Here is a 21,082-nt window from a genome sequence, read left to right as displayed (position 1 = left end):
GTGGGTTTAGAACTATGTTGAAGACTTTCAAAATGCTGGTGCGATTTAGTTCAGCAAAGGTTTTTTTTTTTGGGGGGGGGGGGGGGGGGGGGGATAATTGATCATTTCAACCATCAGCTGATCAAGAGAAACACTCTCAGGCACTAAATGACACTGATGCCATCCTTCCTGACCTTCATCATCCGTATTAATTGATTTCAAAAATCCATCATTATAGAAAGTTAGCATATCTTACTTTTTGAGCTCCAGGTGCTTCGATCAGGTAGCAGCGATACAGCCTGCTTGTTCCATCTGCTCTTGTTTTTAAAACAAGCTTGAAACCTCCATTATTCATAGTGATAGGTAGGATTTTTGGTTTTTGTCCTGTGTGACGTGTGATTCAGTTAAGTTTTATGTATATCGCACCAATTCAAAACAGTATATTGTAAGATTAAAAAACCTATAATATTAGAAAGAAACAACTACAATCAGACGAGGAAGCACTTTGGCGACAGTGGGAAAGAAAAACTCCCTTTTAACAGGAAGAAACCTCCAGCAGAACCAGGCACAAGGAGGGGCAGCCATCTGCCACGACCGATTGGGGGTAAGGGGAGACAGGACAAAAGACACATTAGACAGACTCATACACCTATCAGCCACTTTATTAGGCATAGCTATTCACCACTCGTTAAGGCAAATATCTAATCCAACCAATCACACGTCAGCAACTTGCACTTAGGCATGCAGATATGATCAGGATGACCTGCTGAAGGTCAAACTGAGCATCAGTATGGGGAATTAAATGGCTCTGGTGTCAGAGTGGCTGATCTGTCTTAGTATAAGCTTTTATATCCAGCATTCTTAAGTTTGAGAAGCTGTTTATTTTTTATTGGTTATACATTTATTAAAGTGTCTGCAATATCAGAAAACCTGCTAAAAAACCCAATGATTTAGTACTCTTTATATCAGGTGAACTGAGCTTAATTTGTAACGTTTACGGATTGCAAATCAGTTTAATATTTCTGTTCGATCTGTCCTCTTTTTTTGGTCACAATTACAGAAAACGAGCAAATAATCTCATAGCACCTTCTCTAATGGGTTTTTATGAAACGCAGACAAAACAAGCATGAAGTGCTGCTGCAAACAAGACACTGAAACATCTCCGATGCCTCCATTTTTTAAATTTATTTATTAATTCTTCTACTGTATACAAATATTCACACAGAAAATGTTCTCCAAAAAAAACCTAATGTCTCGTAAACATTCGTGTCCTCCTCCTCTCGCAGGCCTGTCTTCCTTCATCGTGTGCTCCGTCGTCCACAAGCTTCCAAACATATATTTATTTAAAAACACTCGCTTCACTGTGCCGTGCTGACACTCGAGACGCAACCTCGTGCGTGGCATCGTCCCCCGGCCCCATCACGTTTGCCAGGCACGTGCCCGGTCGAGTTGAGTTGCAGCAGTGACAGCCAGGTCCGGGATGAAGGGGAAGAAGCCAGAAATCACAGTGTGAAGCAGGAGCTCTTTGACATCAGTGCGCTCGGTTGCGGGCCCAGAGGTGAGGAGCGGGACCGTATTGCGTGGGTCACCTTCGAGCTTAGTGTGTGGTGGTGGCGGTTGGGGTAGCGGGGAGAGAGAGGCGGGGATTGGTGTACTGATCAGATCCAGATCAGAAAGTCTCTTATTTTATCGTTGTTTTTGTTCTCCTAAACAGATGATCCTCGCTGTGTAGTGTCTGTGAACGCTGATAGCGACTGTCTTGTGCATCCTTAAATACAGCATGAATGTTTAAAGCCAATCTGACCAAAAATCTAGAAGTTTGGAAACAGAAATGTACGTTTAACGTTTATTTATGGCTACAGGAAGCAGGTAATCAAGTAATAACGGGGAGGCTAGAGTACAGGGAAAGTGACTGGTGTGAGTTAAGTCTGCATATTCATTAAGATCAAATCATCGCCATTCCCACCGTTAATCCATTTAAAAACATTTGTAAGAACATAATAAAGTGAAAACAAAGTACGCATATATATATATATTTATATACGGAGACGAGCATAAACAGTGGCACTGGGACCGATCACATAATTTTGGCTCTGGCATTATGTGCTTGCATCCTCAGTGCAGCTGCCCGTGCATTCTTCTCATCTCTGTGTGTCGATTTCCAAATGTCCTCCGCGAGCAGCGGCTGTTTCCCAGAACAGCAGGAAAGCAGTAGTGCAACAAACTTTTAGCAGGATTTTTTTTGTTTTTTTCCCCCCCATCAAAGGAAATTAGTCAAGTACACATGTTTAGGATTCAAACACTTTGCAAGATGCAATCCATCATTTGATCGGAAAGAAGTAAGTTGGGGCGTGCGAGAAAGGAATCGGACAAAGTACGGTTTGCACAACCTTTTGTTTTTTCTGGGCTTTGCTCGTGTGCCGCTGTCGCCACTGAAAGCGAGCGTCCCAGTACGAACAGCGAGGCCCCCCCTCCCTTCTCTCTCTCTCTGTGCTCAACATCGACAGTGAAACACTAAACATACACAGACTGCACCTTTTACATCCTTTGACATGAGTGGCTTTTTGGTTCAAACTCGGGATAAAATTAAGAGAAGACAGTGAACAAGTATGACCTTTGACCTTTTCGCTGACTTGACCTTTTGCAGGTTTCCCTGTGAGTGACTAAATAAAAAGGCATTGTTGAAAAATAAGGCTATCAGCCTGGGGAGGCGTTTAAAGGCACCCAGACTGAGCTACATTCCATCTTTGATGACGAAAAGAAGAACTTAAGAGAGAAAATGACATGTTTTAGCTTACATTGACGTCCATTGTTTTAATATTAGGGCTAAAACAACTTTTTAAGATTTGATTTTCTCTCTCACACACACACACACAGACACACTCAAGTTTTATTTTTTCTTTTTAAATATGTTTTTGATTTTAGAGGACGCGCGCCTGATTTTCTCTCCGTTGTCGCAGGAGTCCTGGGAGGACATGCTCTGGAGCTTGTAATCCCTTCCCAGACTCCGGCCCTCTGAGTCCAGGGAGGTAAGAGACGGGTGACGCCCCACATTAGGCAGCATGCTTGCCGGCAGCTGGCCGAAGCTGTAGGACTTCTCCAGGATGCCGTTGTACATGCCCTTGCCCGTCGGAGAGGTCACGGTCCCCTGCGGTCCGCTCTGGGACTCGGGTACGATGCGGGTGAGGTCGGGCGAGCCTCTTTGTGCAAACTGATGGTGCTCCAAGGCCGGGGAAGGCGAGGTGGAGGGCGGGCCTGAAGGTGTGGTGACCGGGGTGGGTGGCAGAGGAGGAGGCGTGGAGTCCCTGAGACTGCTGCTGCTGCTGGTGTGGGTGGTGGAGGTGGTGGATGCAGGGCGCTCTGCGGTCTGGGTGAACAACAGCAGCTCCTCGCGGGAGATCTTGCGGTAGGGGATCTCCGAGGCTGCTGAGCAGGGGTTGTGCAGCGACTTGCGGCCCACTGAGCTCAGAGAGTCTGTGTCGGAGCTGCCCTCCTGGGACGCCTCTCTAATAAAGGAGAGCAGACAAGGTGGGTCACAGACTGATAAACAACACTGAAAAAACATCTTCTATATGTGCTATTTTAAAGTTAGCCTTTCTCTAAATGTGCCTGCATGCATGTTCAGTCACTTCCCCTCTCTGCTGCCTGATCACCTGATGGACTCATTGTCTTTGTCTCTGCTCTACGACTGGACGACACGGCACTGAATCGTCTTAAATATCCACTCTCTCGTCTTCCAGCGATGCTAAAATCATCTGAGAGAAGACGCTCCTGAGAACATTCTGTGATCCTGGATCAGACGCTTTTATTTTCATTTTTGCATTTTCCTAATGACAAATATTTCTTGCCAGATTTAAAGTGAACATCCCAGCACATGATAGAAACTCCACCATCATTTTGATTTTCCTGGTCTAAACTAGCAGGTGGTGTCGGGGGTTTCAGACCCCAAGAACCGAACCGCAGACGGACGGATGTCGACGTTGTTTGAGTGCAGAGTAAAAGTCGGGTCTCTTACAAACTGTCTCTGACAAAGTGAGAAATATAAATCAGATTATTGGCTCCCAGCTACTACCATCTAATGGAAACCCCTAAAAGACAAGTCAGGTGAGCCGAGTTGGTGTTACTGGAAAAGAGGTTGTACAGAAATGCTGCACCCACAAGTGTCAGACTAAGTCACTAATGAGTTGCGACTTTTTTCCTTCTTGTTATTTTTTATTAATTCTTTTATCAGTTAGAGATAAGAGAAAATATTTACTGAACACAACCCTTCTCTATCTGGGATGTCCAGCCACCGTTTAAGAAGTACCTCGACTCCACGTCTGTGACACAAGTTCAACTTTTGGAACCATTTTTCAGCCGTAACTAAATGTTGAGGAAAGACCACCAGCCGACGGTTATTCAGCGTAGAAATGTCTGCTGGGATATCACATGTTGGTGTATTTTTTCCTTTCCTTGATGTTACAATTCCACAGTCCTCATCTGGGATTTATTCTCTCTCACAGAAAACATAGAACTTGAACTCCCTGTAACACTTTATTTTGAATTCCAGGCTTTTGTCCTGCGACCTACCGGCATCACTATGTAACACATGCACCTAGCTGCTACTGTAGCACACCCTGATAAAATAAAACAAGGCGGTACCTCACAGTCTGCCACAGTTACTTGCTCTTTGGAGCCCCTACTGCTAACTCTGTATCCGCCTCAGAGAACACAGAGCAAATGTTGTGTTTCTGGCTGCCCTCCAAATCCATTACTAAAATCATTGGTGCTCGCATGTTGCACTGCTAATGTGGCTTGTATATCCACGGGAGAGCTCTGAATTAAAAAACCAAAACAAACAATAACAGCAACTTTTAAGACTTTAAACACTATTTGGAACCAAAAAAAAGAGCAATTTCAGCATTTCCAGGTCTATGGACATAATCTGCAGTTCAAACAAACGTTTCTGTATCCCACCGACGTTTGACGGCTCATTTCGACTGTGGTGAATCTTTGTAGAGGCTAACTGAAGGGAAGTAGCCGACACCGTTGCCAGCATTCATGCTTGCCCCTCAAGTTTACCTCTTTGGTACATTCTTATAGTTTCAGCAAATATATGAGAGTCTTTATATTTGACACTATGATTGTTATTCCTTATATTAATGTGAATATTGTTATTCTCTCACTGATAAATTCAAACGCTCCGGTTAAAAGCAGCCACAAGTCCACAGAAGGAATTTCAAGTACTGAACAGGTGGACGTGAGAGGTGTTAGGTTAAGACCTAACTACGGCGTAGATTTGACACAGAAGTTTAAAACTCCTGTAAAGTATTCTTCCTTCAGTCAGGTTCAGCCTCTACCATCAAGTCTCTCTAAATGCCGCTGGACAGGTTCTGAGTTATTTTGCTGACAGACAAATGATCCTGAAAATGTCTCGAGTTCCACTGAATCCTTCAGCGAGGCCGAGCCGCTCCTTTGCTCTTGGTCTGTCTGTGGTTCAAACAAAGGGCTGAATGCTGTGATGTTGTTACATAACCAAAACTAGATTTTGCTAGACCCGCTGACTGATCAGAGCAGCCGGGGTATTTTAATGAGGTGCTGAACAGAGGTCGGAAAAGAGGTGCTACGGCAACTAACAGCAGAAGGAAATGTATGTGTTTGAAACATTAGCGCATGAAATCCTATTCTTAGGAGCTAAAATGACACGAAGAACCTGAAAAAAGTTTGTAAAATGTTTCTCTTTTGAGTCCTTTTGCAAACTAAAAACTTCACACACACACACAAACACATCGCCACACATACCCCCTTCGCTCAGAGTTGAACATGATAACGTCGTCGTCCGCCTCGGGGCGATAGGAGAGGGACGAGCTCGCCATGGACAGCAGGTCTGGGTCTGCAGACATCAGCGTGGACTGCGGGGAGCTCAGCAGGCTCCGGCGGGAACGGCACATGCTGCTGTTGCGTGTCAGTGCGGGCCGAATCAACGTAGTCCCTGGAGGAGGAACGAGGAGAGGCAAACGGAGACGTTAATATTTATGCCGTGCCACTTTTGCGGCTACAAAGTGTCGGCGCGCTCTGCCGCCTCGCTCACCTGTGAACTGTGGAATGATGGGAGGCGTGTCCTCGTCCAGGTCGTCCACTCCTCCCGCGATGGGGTAGGGGGGAACCGAGACTCGCGGCATCACCACCCAGCTGTGGTCTGAGTAAAGGCTGGCGGTCAGGCTCGGCAAACCCGAATTATTGACAACAGGGAAGCCGCAGAGCTTCTCGATCTGCTGCCAGCGGTGGAGCCGCTCCCTCAGGCACGCTGTTACCTCCGACAGGGCTTTCCTAAAGTTATGACGAACAAATTAATAAGTCAGACTCAGTTAAATTAGAAAAGCATGCAAACACTGAGCCTATTCTGCTTCAGATTACTGATCAACATTCTCCAGTCAGACTCAGTAAGATGCCAACTTTGCTTTGATCCATCAGGGTTTACGGATTTGGACTTGTGTCTAACACTTTCACTCTGTTCTCATGCGTGATCTTCCTCTTTTGAACACAGATGAATTGTTTACCTCAGTGGCGCTACCTAGCTTCTCCAAGAGCTCTGAATATATTAAATACATCTCATTGTGTTTATTGACCCATGAACGTAAAAGCTTTATGTGGTAAAAAAAGACAAAACAAGCAAAAAACACACAAGCAGGCAAGAACTTGACATTGTAGAGCTGTTTTTCTTAAATGCATTGAGCGCTCTGATGGCTCAAGCAAAAGTATTTAATCCCCACACAAAGCAAAGCTGCCAAGGATAAAGTCATCGTTGGTGTAAAAAGGCACGGAAAGCCTCACTGACATCCTGTCTGTACACCTGACTGCCAGATCACACCTGGCTGAAACAAATCCTGTCTTCCTGTGTTTACTTTTAGCTGTTAAATTACCTTTATGATCACGTCATGAAGCGTGCAGCACCTGTGTTATAAATGCCTCCTTATAAATCTATATCAGGTGATATTTCTTATTGTAATCTGCACATTAGAGTCTGTCTTTCTTACTTTGCTTCTAGTATCTTGTGGTCCACCTCATCCAGTGACGAGCTGTGGGCTACGTGAAGAGTCCCAAACACAGAACCTCTCTTCTTTTTTATTTTCTCTGCCTGAAATGGGGAAAAAATAGAGAGTTACTTTGGCTGGAATTTCAGCTTCACATCAGCTAAATTTTCTTTTTAATATTGATAGTTCAGAACAACCATCATCTCAAAGGACTTTATACACCATGTGATGTAAATATACACCCCAGACATGTGAGAAAGAAAAAAGATGACATTTACATCAAATTCTGGTCTTAGCAGTGAGTCGGAGGAGGTAAAGTTAAAGAAGCAAGGCTGAGATGGTTTGGACATGTGCAGCGGAGGGATAGTGGATAAAATGGACCAAAACGGACCACAGAAGAGATTCCTGGATGTAATGAAGGAGAGTTGCTGTGACAGAGGAGGATGTTGGGGATAGGATGAGACAGAGATGAGACAAGCTAAAGGAAGCAGCTGAAAAAAGAGCAGGAAGCCGATTAAGAGAAGCTAATATGATAGAACATAAACTCCCTCCCAAGTTTTTGTTAAATTGAGTGGAAACAAAAAAAAACCCAAAAAACAGCATCTTTACCTAAAACGTCTGATCACTGCACTAAATCTTTCTCTGCTGTAAGCCAGATTAATGTAGCTGATGTAAACTCATTCACTGATGTCTATTTGCATCTAACGGAGAGGATCTTCAGCTCCAGTCCATTATGAGGTTCTGCCAGATGCAGATGACAAAGAAAAATGTGCTGAATAATTTGGTTGTATTTCTTCACTATTTACCAGGCAAAAGTAGTTACGCGCCTGCTAGGATGCAACGCACTGATGAGACTTCTCTGTAAGAGCGCTTGAGGTGAAGTACGGTGGCCCTGAGAGGTCAAACGCACTGCAGCTCAAAAAAACCCACTAGCAAATAGCTAGCAAGCGTTTCCGGGGACACAGTGACTTGACGGACCAGCTGTAGAACTGACAGGAACCAGAATGTGACACATCGCACTGAGACACGCTTAAAAGAAGCAGAGGATTCATTAGTGTTGCTGTGGGCTAGTATGCGTTTCAATCACATTATTTATATAATACTGTAGATACATGTTTGCTATTAGCTGTTTACTGTTAGCTTGTCACTTCCTCAGCTGGTCCGTCAGGTTATCGTCGCCCCAAAAACACGTTTGTTTCCTTTCATGATTTTTTCCTCTTTAGCTTTTTCAGCGTTGTTTCTGATTGGAGGTGCTTTCTTTAGTTGGACTCCGTTTGAACTCTCAGGGCCACTGCAATAAAGAGATATACAAAAGTCCCCTGGTGAAATGGTAGTAGTTTAGTAGTAGTAGTAGTGTGTCCTGTGCAGTCAGACTTGCAGTTCAATAATATAAATGTCTTTTTCTCCCCAACAGCATTCCTTTAAGTAATCCAAACAGGCAGCAAGGCCTTCTTTTAATGTTTTAAAATCTCTGCCAGTGCTGATCTTTTAGTAATTTCCAAACGTTAACACTTCATGAGATGTATGAAATCATGCCAAATCACAGCACGTAACCTTTGGAGAGCTTAGTGGTTACATGCAAACAGATAAAGCCCTCACAGCAGCAGCTTCTGCTCTCTGTCCAGAACCTCGTGTCCTTCTCGTGTAATCTTTGGAGGCTTGGCAGTAACCTATCAAAAATTAGCCGGTTACCTCGTCTTTGGCGACGCACAGCTGATTTTCGGCGCTCTGCTTCTTGATGTTGTAGTATTGAACTTCCACTTCGTGCGTGAGCTGGAGCCACTTCTGAAGAGCTTCGGGCACCGAGCGCTCCGACTGCATCTCCTTCTCCGCTCGCTTCAGAGCTTTCCGTACCTACACGGGGAAGAGCGCGATACGCAAGAGTCCAATCAGATTCGCTGCCAAAAAACAAACAAACAAACAAACAAACAAAAAAAGGCACCCTTTCCCACAGGATATCGATCAAACACATCAGTAAGTGAAGGTTAGCGTTCAGCGAATTTCAAATGAACTCCATTTACTGTTTAAGTCCTGCGTTCGCCGTGTGTAAATGAGCCCAATCCTGGCTCGCCTGCACGGAGAGAACTCATTACAGGGAGATATATCGGTGCTGTATTTTCATGTGAGGGGAAATGAGGCAATCTCGAGGATATGCAAAGTAGGTGTTTTATGGAAGAAATGAAAATTTAATGCGGAAAATATGAAATTAATCCTTTCATTTCAAGGTGTTTGCGCCACAGTAATGAATACATTTACATCCGTATATTGTGATGTCCCAGATATTCGCCTCTATCATTTATTTCATGCTCTGAATCGAATATACAATTCAGTATTTACATAATGATAATAAATGTGACTGTTGTATATGTGAATACACTGGATATTCCTTATGGCGTCATAGAAACTGAAATTACATCGTAGCCAACAGCCAATAGTAGCAGGTTTATGGTTGTGTTTCCCTCACTCTGACTAACAATAAATCTGTTTGCGAGCAGGAGTTAGAGGCAACGAGCCGTACCTGTACAAGCTCCTCCTCGGCATATTTGAGCCGGCTCAGCTCACATTCGGCGCCCTCTCGCAGCTCTCGGAGCCTGTGAGCCTCCTTCTTAGCCCCGTCAATCTCATCCCTCATTTTCAGTTCGAGGTTCTGCTTCTCCACAGCAACTGTCCGGTTCTCTTCTTGAGCCTTTTCGAGTCTGGAAGAGGACGGGAAGGATACACAGTGAGGCGGAAACATCCTGGAATAGACTGCTGTTTCTTAAATGCGAGGGAGACGGGTGGGAAGATGGAGAAGAGGGGTAGTAGTGAAAGTGGAGGAGTTTAAAACACCTGGGGCCAACCATTCAAAGCAATGAATGGTGCACATGACAGGTGAAAGAGAGAGTGCTGGCATGGTGGAGCGGGTGGAGACGAGTTTTAGGAGTGATTTGTGACAGAAAAACACAGGAGGCTAAGCTGAAGATGTGAAGATTTTCATTGGGAATCAAGAAAGGCTGAGATGGTTTGGACATGTGCAGAGGAGGGATGGTGGATATACTGAGTAAAAGATGCTGAAGGTGGAGCTGCGTGCAGGAGGGAAAGAAGAACAGAGGAGAGTCATGGATGTGGTGATGGAGGAGATGCAGAGGGTTCATGTGGTTGGGATGGAGGGTAAGAACACAGCCCACTGAAGAAGAAGAAGAAATGGGGGTATTTGTATGCTTAGAAGTACTTTATAAGTACTGTAGGGCAATGAATTCCAAGTGTGAGCTGGAGCCCCCCGGTGGACCACAAAGGTACTGCAGGTAGGCCACAGTAATAACAGAAATTCACTATATTTAAAATATTTATTTATATAAAAAGTGGATTAAAACTGGTAACAGGAGGTGGTTAGTTTGTGAAATTACTCATTACTCGGACCTAAATTGACTGATTTCTACTGAAGTTTGTGTCCCAGCAGCAGGTGACCTTGAAACACTTTGCCTATTACTTGGTACCATAAGAAATTTATAGCCAACAGGCTGTGTTGTTTATGTTTTTGGAATAAAATTTTGAAGGGAATGCATCACTTTCTTTTGTATTTTGATTAGAGTGAATTTTGGCTAATCCCCATGGGCCGTAGCACTCTTGACTGTGGGAACAGCTGCTGTAGGCGGTTAAAGTTTTAAATGATTTGAAAACAAAGTCTGGATTTCACCTGCTCTAGATGACAAAGAATTAAGTACATCCTCATGTTTCTCTCTGATTTTCTGACAATTGTTTCATGGTTCAGGCTTTAATTAGTGCAGCTTACCAGTTCGATAGTTAAGGTGTTCAACTAAGGTGAAATCGTTGTTGTATTGAAGTCATTGCATGATGAAAACAAGTGATAACAAGTCTTTAAGTGATACAAAGCCAGGACAGAGAGAGGAACATGCCTCAGCCCACAGAGGTGTCACTGCTAACTGCTGCACCACCGTGCTGCTGTTCTCTGTGAAAGGAGAACGGCAGCACGTGACCATTAAATCAGTATTTCATCTAAGTCTAATACACGTCCCTCTCTTACCGACTCTGCAGGTCTAACAAGCTTTGCTCAGCATGTTGCAAGCTCTCCAGATCCTTCATCATCTGTGAGATGTGCACCTTGCTGGACTTGTTCTGCACGTAAGCAAACCAGCAACCCCCGACACCGATCACAATGGACACCATCAGGACGAAGTCTTTCATCCAGTTATGTTGCGGACCTGTGCGGGGAAGGACGAGCAGGAGAAAGAGTGGTGGTTTCATACATTTTCTTTAAGCTCATTTTCCACTGATATTCATGAAATGTGATGACACGCGGCTTTATACTTACGTAGCGGGGGGCCGAACAGCACTGCATCGAGCGCCTTTAGGTTTAGTTTTTGTTTATGCCGCTGGTCTAATATCTTCAGCTGCATCGACATAAACGACGGTTCATTTGCCGCTATTCTAAAACAGGGGAGAAGAAAAAACAGGACTGAATGCTAAACAAAGTTTTTAAAGCGAACTAAAACCAAACGTGGCAAAAAACAACACATTTTAAACATCATACAAGGAAATATAAGAACTGCTGTTTGTTTTAGTCTTTGTCAATTTGTTACCTGCACAACATTAACGAAACATTCAGAGGGACACGTGATGCACATGTTTATTGAGACCGGGGCGTTCACATGAGTGTGACTCATGCATTTTGCAAGAAGCTGTGTTTGCATTGCAGTTCTTAAACATCACACAAACGCACTCTGCATAAAAACTAAACCTTAGACAAGCAGCTTTAAACAACAGGAACAGGCAAAACTACACTGAACTGAAGAGAAACATTAAAAATGAAATAAAATCAATACAAACTATAATGACTCTGAGTTCACATGACCTCATCCTAACAACACAAACGTTACCCATTACCACAGCAGCTCCTAACAGCGACTCAGCTAAGTAACATCACACTAGACGAGACAGCATAAAGAAACAACATGAAAACAGCAAAAAACTGGCCGGCCACTTTAGCCCAGCTCGTTCCCCCATAAGACCCCCATGTTAAAAAGCTCAACTTTAAAAAACATATTTACAGCCAGATAAACAAGACAGCCTTGACCTCCATAGATAGCTTCCTCCCTTTATGTCTATAACTTTTTATTTTAATCTATCTGGATACTGGAGTTAGAAATAGCTTCGACTGACAGGTGGGCTGACACGGGCATGTGTAGCTAATCACCATCTGTGTTTGTGCTACTGGTGCTGTTAGGGTTCAGTTCCATTTCACAACAACAGTTACCTTAAAGGTCGTCTTTGTAATTATTAAACCCTGCCTCTCTCTGTCACAGTGTGTCTTTGGGCCCCTCACCTCACCTCTTTTTTGAAGCCATGGCAGCAGATGGCTCCCCCTACCTGAGCCTGGTTGTACCAGAGTTTTCTTCCTGTAAAAATTGAGTTTTTCCTTCCCACTGTCGCCAAGTGCTGCTCATAAGCAGTCATCTGACTGTTTGGATTTCTTTTTAATATATGAAGTGCTTTGAGGCAACTGTTGTTATGAATGTGGTGCTAAATAAGAAAAACTAAACTGAACTGAAAGGTGCTTTAAACTAAGGTAATGACCCTACAATATTAGAACCAAACCCCCAACAATGAGTCGATACCCTATACAGCACTTGGCGACAGTGGGAAGGAAAAACTCCCTTTTAACAGGAAGAAACCTCCATCAGAGCCAGGCTCAGAGAGGGGGCAGCTGTTTGGGTGGAACCTTTAATGCATTTATCTGACTTATATAATGGTGTGTTTAATTTGTCGTTACTTCTAGTTTATGGGCACAGATTACTAAGAAAGCTAGCTAGCATTAGCTCCATAAAAACCAACATGCCTACAGCCAAAATGTAGCGAACGCTGAGGCTTCAAAATGCTGAAACCAGTTTGTGACTTTGCGTGCATCTCTTACGCAGCCTGTGAGTGTAACAGAGTTAGTGATACACTCTCAGCTCAAACACACTCGACCTGGTGACAGAAAAAGACTTCAATCCTTCTCTACACCGACGTCTCCCAGGACGCCTTCTTCACACCACCGCCGCCACCATCTTAATCGGCGCAGACAACATGGCAGGCTGATGAAACCCTACCCCTCTCGCTGTGACATCACTTCATGAGTCAGCTCCTATAAGCTCTGTGGCGTAACATGAAGCTCTTCAATAACCTGCCACCCACCATCCTCCGGTCTACTCATGCCGTAAATACAGAGTGCAGTGAGTCATAGTCCATCTGAATATTTTTCTGTAATGTCGACGCTCATTAAATTTCATCTTCACTGTGCTGCGTGCAGGAATTTTTCATATCCTGGGAGCACTTTTAAAAGACTGAGCCACCGACCTACGATTAGGTTCACAGCAGATCGTGAGAAGTCAGGGACATCACTCTAAGTTCAAGAGCATTCATAGATTTTTGGGTACTGCTGCATGTTTGACTTCATGACCTGGCTTTGAAAAGAAAAAACCTACAATTCTTGGAAAGTTTTCTCATTCAAGAGCAAAAGAAGGGCTCTTAAGTTGTGCTATTATTGCCTGTGTTGCCTTTTACAACCAGCAGTGGGCAGCATTGAACAGACTAATGAAAGTTAAGGCTGCTTTCAGATGCTGTAGCACAAACAGTGTGTTCAATAGAAGCAAATGCCAAAGAAAAGATTCAATTTACATGTGAACCAGAACAGGGGCACACTGCAAATTCCCACACATGTCGTGTTATTATGTTGTTGCTCCAGGAAAAGAAAAATACGTTTGATTGAGGTGAGCGGTACTGACCGAGGTAAAGTGTTCCCCGTGACCCGAAAGTCCCGGAAGTTCTTCTCATACTGCGGTAGCTCCACCGACTCCTTCAGCCACCACACTGTGTCCTCCATGGTCCAGTTGTGGACTGATAAAAACAAAGAGGGGAGCAGAAAAATGAAGATGTTTTTGTTATCTTTGAAAGCACACACACACAGATCAGTAACTAAGATGATTTACTGCTCGTTATCTGCTCCTCTGCATTCCTCCAAAATTCCCCAAAGCGCGACAGCACTCTCAGTCTGGTTTAAGTATCAAAGTTAAAAGCACTCGTTGCACACAAACCCTCCCTGTGTGACGGGTAAATGAGTACATGTTTCATTACCAGGTTGAGATTAATTGCCGTTGCATCATTTTGCTGTTACGGTAAACACACTGGTATTTATAATGCACAGCTTTCCACTCTTATTGAGCACTCGAAGTGCTATTACAGCATTTTTTAGGGTTCGGTGTCCTTTCCCTGGGACACCTCAAAATGTACACTGGAGGAGGATCTACTTTCTGGGCCACAGCCAGTCCCAGAGTTATGTTGGGACATACACTAAGTTTGTGGTGAGTAAATGAAGAGACGCAACGGTGGGAAAAATGATTCAGGATAAGACACCAAGCTTCAGGCATTACCTACATTTTATTTTACCAAGACCCATGAAGCATTTAAACAACAAAAATCTAGGAAGTTTATTTTTTGCTTCAAGCATGAGTGCACGCAAAGAACTTGTACTAAAACCCAGTTAGCTGCACAGATACACAAATAGATAAACAAACAGGCACAAACAAGCTGAGAAAGACAGATTGGGGGCTGCAGATAAACCACATATGTCACGGGTTATAAAAAAGGAATTAAAGAGGAGATGAGACACAGTGGCATAAACACAGCTTCACTTTGCCATTTACAAGGACATTTCAACAGGCAAATCGTTACTTTTTTCTACTGCCCCTGAGAACCTGATAATTACAGTATTACAAAAACAGGATGACTGAAACGACTCCGAATTTCAGCTGGGTTTCTTGAATGGAAGTGCGTTTACTTAAACTCTCATTTCACTTTCTCCACATTCTGCAGAGTGAGTAAAAGCTCACGCTTTGCTTTCTTTGAGTAAATGTCAGTAAGTGTTTGCTCGCTCCTTCAGTCCTGGCTTTTTGATGAAGTCCGTCTGACTTCTCAGAGAATCATAAAGTTGTTTAAAGTCATTTTTGACTGCAGTGGTTAGCACAGTCATCTCAAAAGAAGAAGGTTCTGGGTATTATTATATTACCATATAAAGCTACAGCGCTGCTATAGTGGAAGTAGCATTTCATTCTCCGTAGCGGTTTTGATTATGACTATTAGCTACGACACTGTGAAACAACAGTATGTTGTAACAAAAACATGGTTTATTCTTGAAATTGTGAGGAAAAAACCACACTACCCACATTCCTAAACTGAAACAGCAACTTCTCCATTTGGTGGAGGTCGCTGTCGACTGAACCCACAAGCATCAGATTGCTTAGTGAGCTTGAAACTTCAGACATCACAAACTACAGCATATATTCAAAACTGTTATTATACAATACATAAAAATGAGAATGAGCAAATTCAAGAAGGCTGGAAGTCAGCTGCTGTGGAATCTGCAATTTGCAATGCATTATGGGATGAGCAGTTCCTTCCCATGTACACCGTCTTCTACTTTCAGCATATTTTTAATTTCTTTCTTTTTCAAGACTCGGTTCAAGATTAAAAAATCTTTGCTTAAGGATTTTATGAAACATAAAGGATAAATATAGACGTGGTTTTTATCCTGTCCCCCTCCCCTCATCCCCAACGATAGCAGATGGCCGCCCCTCCCCGATCCTTGTTCTGCTGCGAGTTCTTCCTGTTAAAGGGAGTTTTTCCTTCCCACTGTCACCAAATGTTGCCCAGCGGGGGTCATGTGATTGTTAGGGTTTTCTCTGTTGTTGTGATTTGGCACTATATTATTAAACTGAATTGAATTTGAATTAATTTCTGAAACAGGAAGCTCCAGGAGTGAACATGCACGATTACTGTTGAGTGCTATAAAAACAGACACTTGTTTAGGGATTGTCTTCCTGTTTCCCTGCAGGAAACTGGTATATATCGTCTTCCCGATAAATAGGTTGTTTATTTTTTTAAGTGCTTCCTTGTTTAACTGCTCACTCCCTGTTATCTCCACTATAATTATAGTACAGGTATCATTTATAGCAAGCCTCCCTACATGTGTCAAAGTACCAACCATCTCATGCGGGACAGTTATGCGGATTTTTTTGTTTTTAATAACATTAATTCAGTCAACCTGCTTGCTTTTTACCTTCAGAGGTTTTCCAGCCCCTCCACAGCTCCTCCACAGTGATGTGCTGGTCTTCACGGTGCAGGTTGCTGTGTTTGTTGGTTTGCTGCTGCTTCATATCTTCTATTATGAACTAGGAAAAGAGAGAGAAAGACAAGTGAGTTCCAACAGATTTTCAGAATCATCCTGATGGATGTATTTGTAGGCTTTTTTGCAGAGAACATTTTAAAACAAGTGTTTTTCACTAAGATCTCCAGGGGGGATGCAGATGGCTGTGCTTGTCTTTGTATGTCCATGTGTGGTTTTGACAGAGGGAGCCGCAGAGAGTTGGCTTTGCCTAAAAGTCTGGATTTGGATCACACACACACACACAGATACACACACAGACACACACTTTCTTTTTGCTCAGCTTTCTTCCTTTTAAGGACTTTGAAAGGAGAAATAGACCCATGGCAGAGGCGCCACTTCCACCTGTGTGTGTGCTTTCAGCTTCCAGCTGTCCTCCTTTGGTAGACTAAAACTAAAAATGCCCCTGTGGAGTATGAGCCGTAGCAAACAAACCCACAAAGAATTGCCAGAACACCGGTGGCATCAACAAGGATCATGGCTGACTACAAAACACCTCAAAGCACTCATCTTGGAACAATATTTGTATGTGTGTGTGGCCTTGGCATTGATGAAAAACCTGATTTTCTATCTAACCCAAACATCGTTGTTTCTGATAGGTAATTAGCCTTTTATATCACACAGTAAAGCTCGGTCCTATTGCATCATGCTTACCTGCAAACGTGACGTTTATAAATTGCTGTGAGTGTTTCCTAGACTCATTTGAATAAGGTGTAGAGTTGTTTTGATAGATTTAAGGCAATATCAAGAACCACAACAACACATTTACAAGCTATCTGTATGTGACTAAAACCTAAAATCTTGTAATGGAAGACAGGGACTGTGCACTTCACTTGTCCACCGTCTTTTGTGTATCGCCTGTTTTGCATCAAAAAAGTTGGAAACAGGTCACAGAAAAGGTCTGCTTATAACAACGAATGTATTACTCAATTCAGATCTAAAAATGAATAAAAGAAGCATCTAACTTTATGCAGGTATGTTAAGCAAAAACACCTAAAGGATTTTTTTTGTTTATGCATGCAATCAAATTTAGATTAAGAACAGCAGGAACAGACACGTCTGCACCTCGATGCAGTTAACTGCGGTTAAGGGACAGATAAAGAGAAGCTTAGCTCATGCAATTAGTGGTAAAGATGCCCGAGCTGTAGAATTAAAAGTTCCTGAGTTTTCAGCTTAGGTGTAATCTGCAGGGAGCTCAATGTACTGTTCGCAATTCTAGAAAAACTGTCTGTACATGTCTGAGGTAAATAAAATGTACCGCAAGTTCAGAGCCTCCTTCTGACGACGGAGCAAGAAGCACAAAACTGCCCCACCAGCAGCAGCAGCAGCAGCAGCAGCAGACAATGGTACTTCTAATCATGTAGGACTGAATGTTTGAGCAGCAGCTGAGGGTGTTTTGACATTTCCCACAGTTATGAATCATAATTACAGATCAATGAGCTTCACATCTGACTTGATAAGGATAAAACAGCACACCCAGTCTCTAAAACAACTAGAAAAAATATCATGTGCTCGCACCAAGACAGCTGTTGTCATTACCGCTCGACTGCACATTCCTTTGAAGAAGTCCTAAAAGCATTTAATGACACATCTTGAACGATGTGCACGTGTGACACAGACGTATAGGCGCACACGGGAATCCATCGCCAAAATCAACTGGCACTTTCACGCGTCTCTGTAGCGTGCTCAGAGAGTCTGAAGGAGCGCTGTGAGTTTGACATTGAATACATAAAAGCTGTCTGTTGTTGAGAGGCTGTCTGCTACAAATGTTTCCAGCATTCCCGCTGTCACAGGAGAAAGATCATTTTTAAGTCTTTTCTGAAAGCCCTCTGCGCGGTTCGTGTCTGCGTGCGCTCATATATTCGAATCCACTAACTTGAGTAAAGTGACCGAATCGCTTCTTTTGTCAACACAAAGTCATACATCTCTTAACACACAGTGGATAACTGGCATGAAAAGCAGAGGAACAAGACATGATACAGAGAGGGTGTTAATGTAGACTTGTAATTTAAAAAATAAAAAAGAAACAGAGGCCATAAAATTTTCATGTTTATGGCCTCTTCCTGCGTTTGACTGTGTCAATACATGTGAGATTAAAGTGCGTCAACTGGTGTGTTTATTCAGAAGCTTGATCCGACCTTCACACACAAACCTGGTGTGTGACTCAGCGCATTAATCGAGACACGAATCAGGGTCCGTGGCTGTAGTTCTTACAGCTGAGCAGGGGAACATGGCCACCACGTTTTATCAATGACCTTCATTTTCTGACGAAAACAAGATGATAATGTGATATTCAGAAATGCTGAAATCTGAACTTGACCTTGAGGTCACCAGGAGTAGCTGCACCTGTATTGTACCAATTTGAAAATCCTGTGTTGCTTCGTTTTCAAGCTATAGCTTTGACAAACTTGGGTGTCCACGTGCCTGCTGGCCCGCGACAAGACCCCATCGCTGATGGGCTTAAAAAAGCTAATGAGCACAAAAACTGTGATGAAATGCATCAACACTTTTGTCAGCAAATAAAAACAAGATGAAAATATTCAGGAGAAACAAGATCCAGAACTAATTAAGTTGTGTGGAAAGGTTTGATGGTTTGGAAGTGATCCAATCAGAAGAAATCTCCTCGTACAGTAAGGCTAGACGCGCCATTGGGAAACGGTATAACTAGCTCTTATGCTCCCCATTTCTCATGAAAAATATGCCAGTGAAATCAAGGAAAAATAGACGCTTTTCTTGGGAAAACTACGACAAACTATTACACTACATATTTTAGTCAAATTAATCAACTTTAGATTTAGTCTGCTACAATTTTATGAGATTTAGGCCACTAAAACTAGACTAAAAAGATTTAGATCGCTTAATTATCACCAAAACAAAATGTTTTTCTCAAAAGTCTACGACTAAAACTAAATTAAAAATGAACAGTGATGACCACTATGCAATCAAATACCACTGCTTAGCGGTAATGTCGTTTTTTGTAATGCTCAAAATGATCAGATTTGTTTTGTCGTATATCGATTTATAGCCGACAGTTGGTCACCGACGGACATTCTGGGATCTGGTTGACTAGGTAACACTCTTCACGTTTTTAACCAAACTGTCACATGCCAGTCAGCAACATCCTTTGCTCTCGTTGGTAGCGGCTTTCTTGAATTGAAGCTGAGGAAAGTTGAAATTGGGATCCAACTGCTTCACGCCAACAGCAGATAGTTCGTTATCATTTGAAGTCGTTGGCTTTCTGTGGCTTCTGGTCGCCACACCTCTGTCATATAAACACATAGTGATTAAAAAGGTGAGTGCATCATAGGAAGATCTCAGCAGCATAACTAAGGGAGGATTCAGGGTTACTCGATCCAGCTCTAACCAAAAGCTTTATCAAAAAGGAAAGTTTTATTCCATTTTTGTTCCATTTCGCTGCAGGGCAACTTGCATGTGACAAATAAAGCTTTCTTGATTGATTCTTGATTCTTGATTTAAGCCTTAAAAAGTAGAGAGGTTGTCTGTCTCCTAAATACAATAACTTAGGGTTGAGAACAGTGACCTAAGTTTTATCTTTAGAAGCAGGAACTTAGAGGTCATTCAGGTCTTTATGTCTGAGACATTCCTGCAGACTAACTAATTGGTGTGTGTCATCTGGTTTGAATAGATAAAGCTGGGTATTTGAATAATTTTGCACAAGGGAAGCATGTGTAATGCAAACAGAAGTGGCCCTAGCATAGAACCGTGTGGAACTCCATAATTAACCTTAGTGTATTACATGAACAAAATCAAGTCTATTACATAAATATGATTCAAACCACTGCACTGCAGTACCTTTAATACCTACAGCATCCTCTCTGTAATAATAATCTCTGTAATAATAATCAAACACTGAACTGAGGTCTAGCAGGACAAGTCAGTTTTAGGAAAATTTCCATCCTATGTGTTTGGACTTATTACAAAGTGCAGATGCACCCGATGGATGTGTCGTTAGTTCTGCATGTATTTGGTCAGAAATTGAATTATCGGGTGACCTAAAAAGAGAGGGAAAGCTTTCAGAATCCAGTCCAATTATTTGGTTTCATTAATGAAAGAATCATGGAACAGCACAGACTATTCAAATTATAATCAGTGGAATTTCATTTTAAGAGTAACAAATCTACAAACTACAGTTTACACTGTATCTAAAATCTTGGCAGTTCACGTGTTGCTGCCTGTGTCTGCACGTATCAAAGGATTCGAATTTGCTTCTGAAAGGCAGTTTCACTGCATCAGTTGAGAACAAAAATCCTCTGAGAACGTTTGCCATGTTCTTCTTTCACAATAGAAATGCAAATTTGTCTTCTTACTGACGTAACACCGGGCACCAGCTAAAGGAACTGACGGCCTGCTGAGTCACTGGAGGGACCCCAATGTGTGCAACGCTAGTCTAAATTAGTGTCTCAAAAAGCCTTTTAATGCTCACTTTATAAAAAGAAAAATATGAAGTGGTGCTGGCAAAGATGTGAACTTCAAGGACATTTCACCACAGATAAGAAAAGACAAAGGACGGCGAATAAGGAGACATTCTTTCTGTTGCGGACCTTGAGAGATATCCTGATGGCCACATTTGCTCAACAACAAGCAGCTAAACACTCACATGCTACAAGTAACACATTAGCATTGGTAAATGAACAACTGTATAAGACAAATAGCTGCTCGAGTGTTATATTAAAAGCAACAGCAATTGGTTGCACTGCTGCAGCATGAAACTAATTGCAGGCAGACTAGCAGGGCCTCTTTGCATATGTTGAAAAGCAGCTTTGCCTTTGCTTTATGGGACCATATAAAGTAAGCTAAGAGGCATGAATGCAATGATAGGTCTTTGTGGCTTCTGTGGTTAACAGTTAAGATAGCCCGATAGCCGTGATAG

At 42.7% G+C, this 21,082-nt stretch overlaps 1 protein-coding gene across 1 annotated transcript in view; it reads right to left on the bottom strand.

The window, feature by feature from the left end:
- Positions 1 to 1,151: 1,151 nt before the first annotated feature.
- The window catches only part of stim2b (stromal interaction molecule 2b), a 59,261-nt gene continuing 39,330 nt past the window's right edge, over positions 1,152 to 21,082 (bottom strand). The window contains exons 3-12 of the mRNA XM_063469935.1: positions 16,087 to 16,198; positions 13,757 to 13,868; positions 11,305 to 11,420; positions 11,017 to 11,194; positions 9,511 to 9,688; positions 8,685 to 8,846; positions 6,996 to 7,096; positions 6,050 to 6,288; positions 5,761 to 5,950; positions 1,152 to 3,485 (exon numbers count right to left, since the gene is read on the bottom strand). Of these exons, the coding sequence (XP_063326005.1) occupies positions 2,870 to 3,485; positions 5,761 to 5,950; positions 6,050 to 6,288; positions 6,996 to 7,096; positions 8,685 to 8,846; positions 9,511 to 9,688; positions 11,017 to 11,194; positions 11,305 to 11,420; positions 13,757 to 13,868; positions 16,087 to 16,198 (2,004 nt within the window). The 3' untranslated portion in view covers positions 1,152 to 2,869. The remainder of the gene's footprint in view (positions 3,486 to 5,760; positions 5,951 to 6,049; positions 6,289 to 6,995; positions 7,097 to 8,684; positions 8,847 to 9,510; positions 9,689 to 11,016; positions 11,195 to 11,304; positions 11,421 to 13,756; positions 13,869 to 16,086; positions 16,199 to 21,082) is intronic.

Source organism: Pelmatolapia mariae, linkage group LG3_W, assembly GCF_036321145.2.
Source record: "Pelmatolapia mariae isolate MD_Pm_ZW linkage group LG3_W, Pm_UMD_F_2, whole genome shotgun sequence".
Taxonomy (NCBI): domain Eukaryota; kingdom Metazoa; phylum Chordata; class Actinopteri; order Cichliformes; family Cichlidae; genus Pelmatolapia; species Pelmatolapia mariae.
The sequence above is the reverse complement of the archived record's forward strand: the minus strand, read 5'-3'. Positions and strand labels throughout refer to the sequence as shown.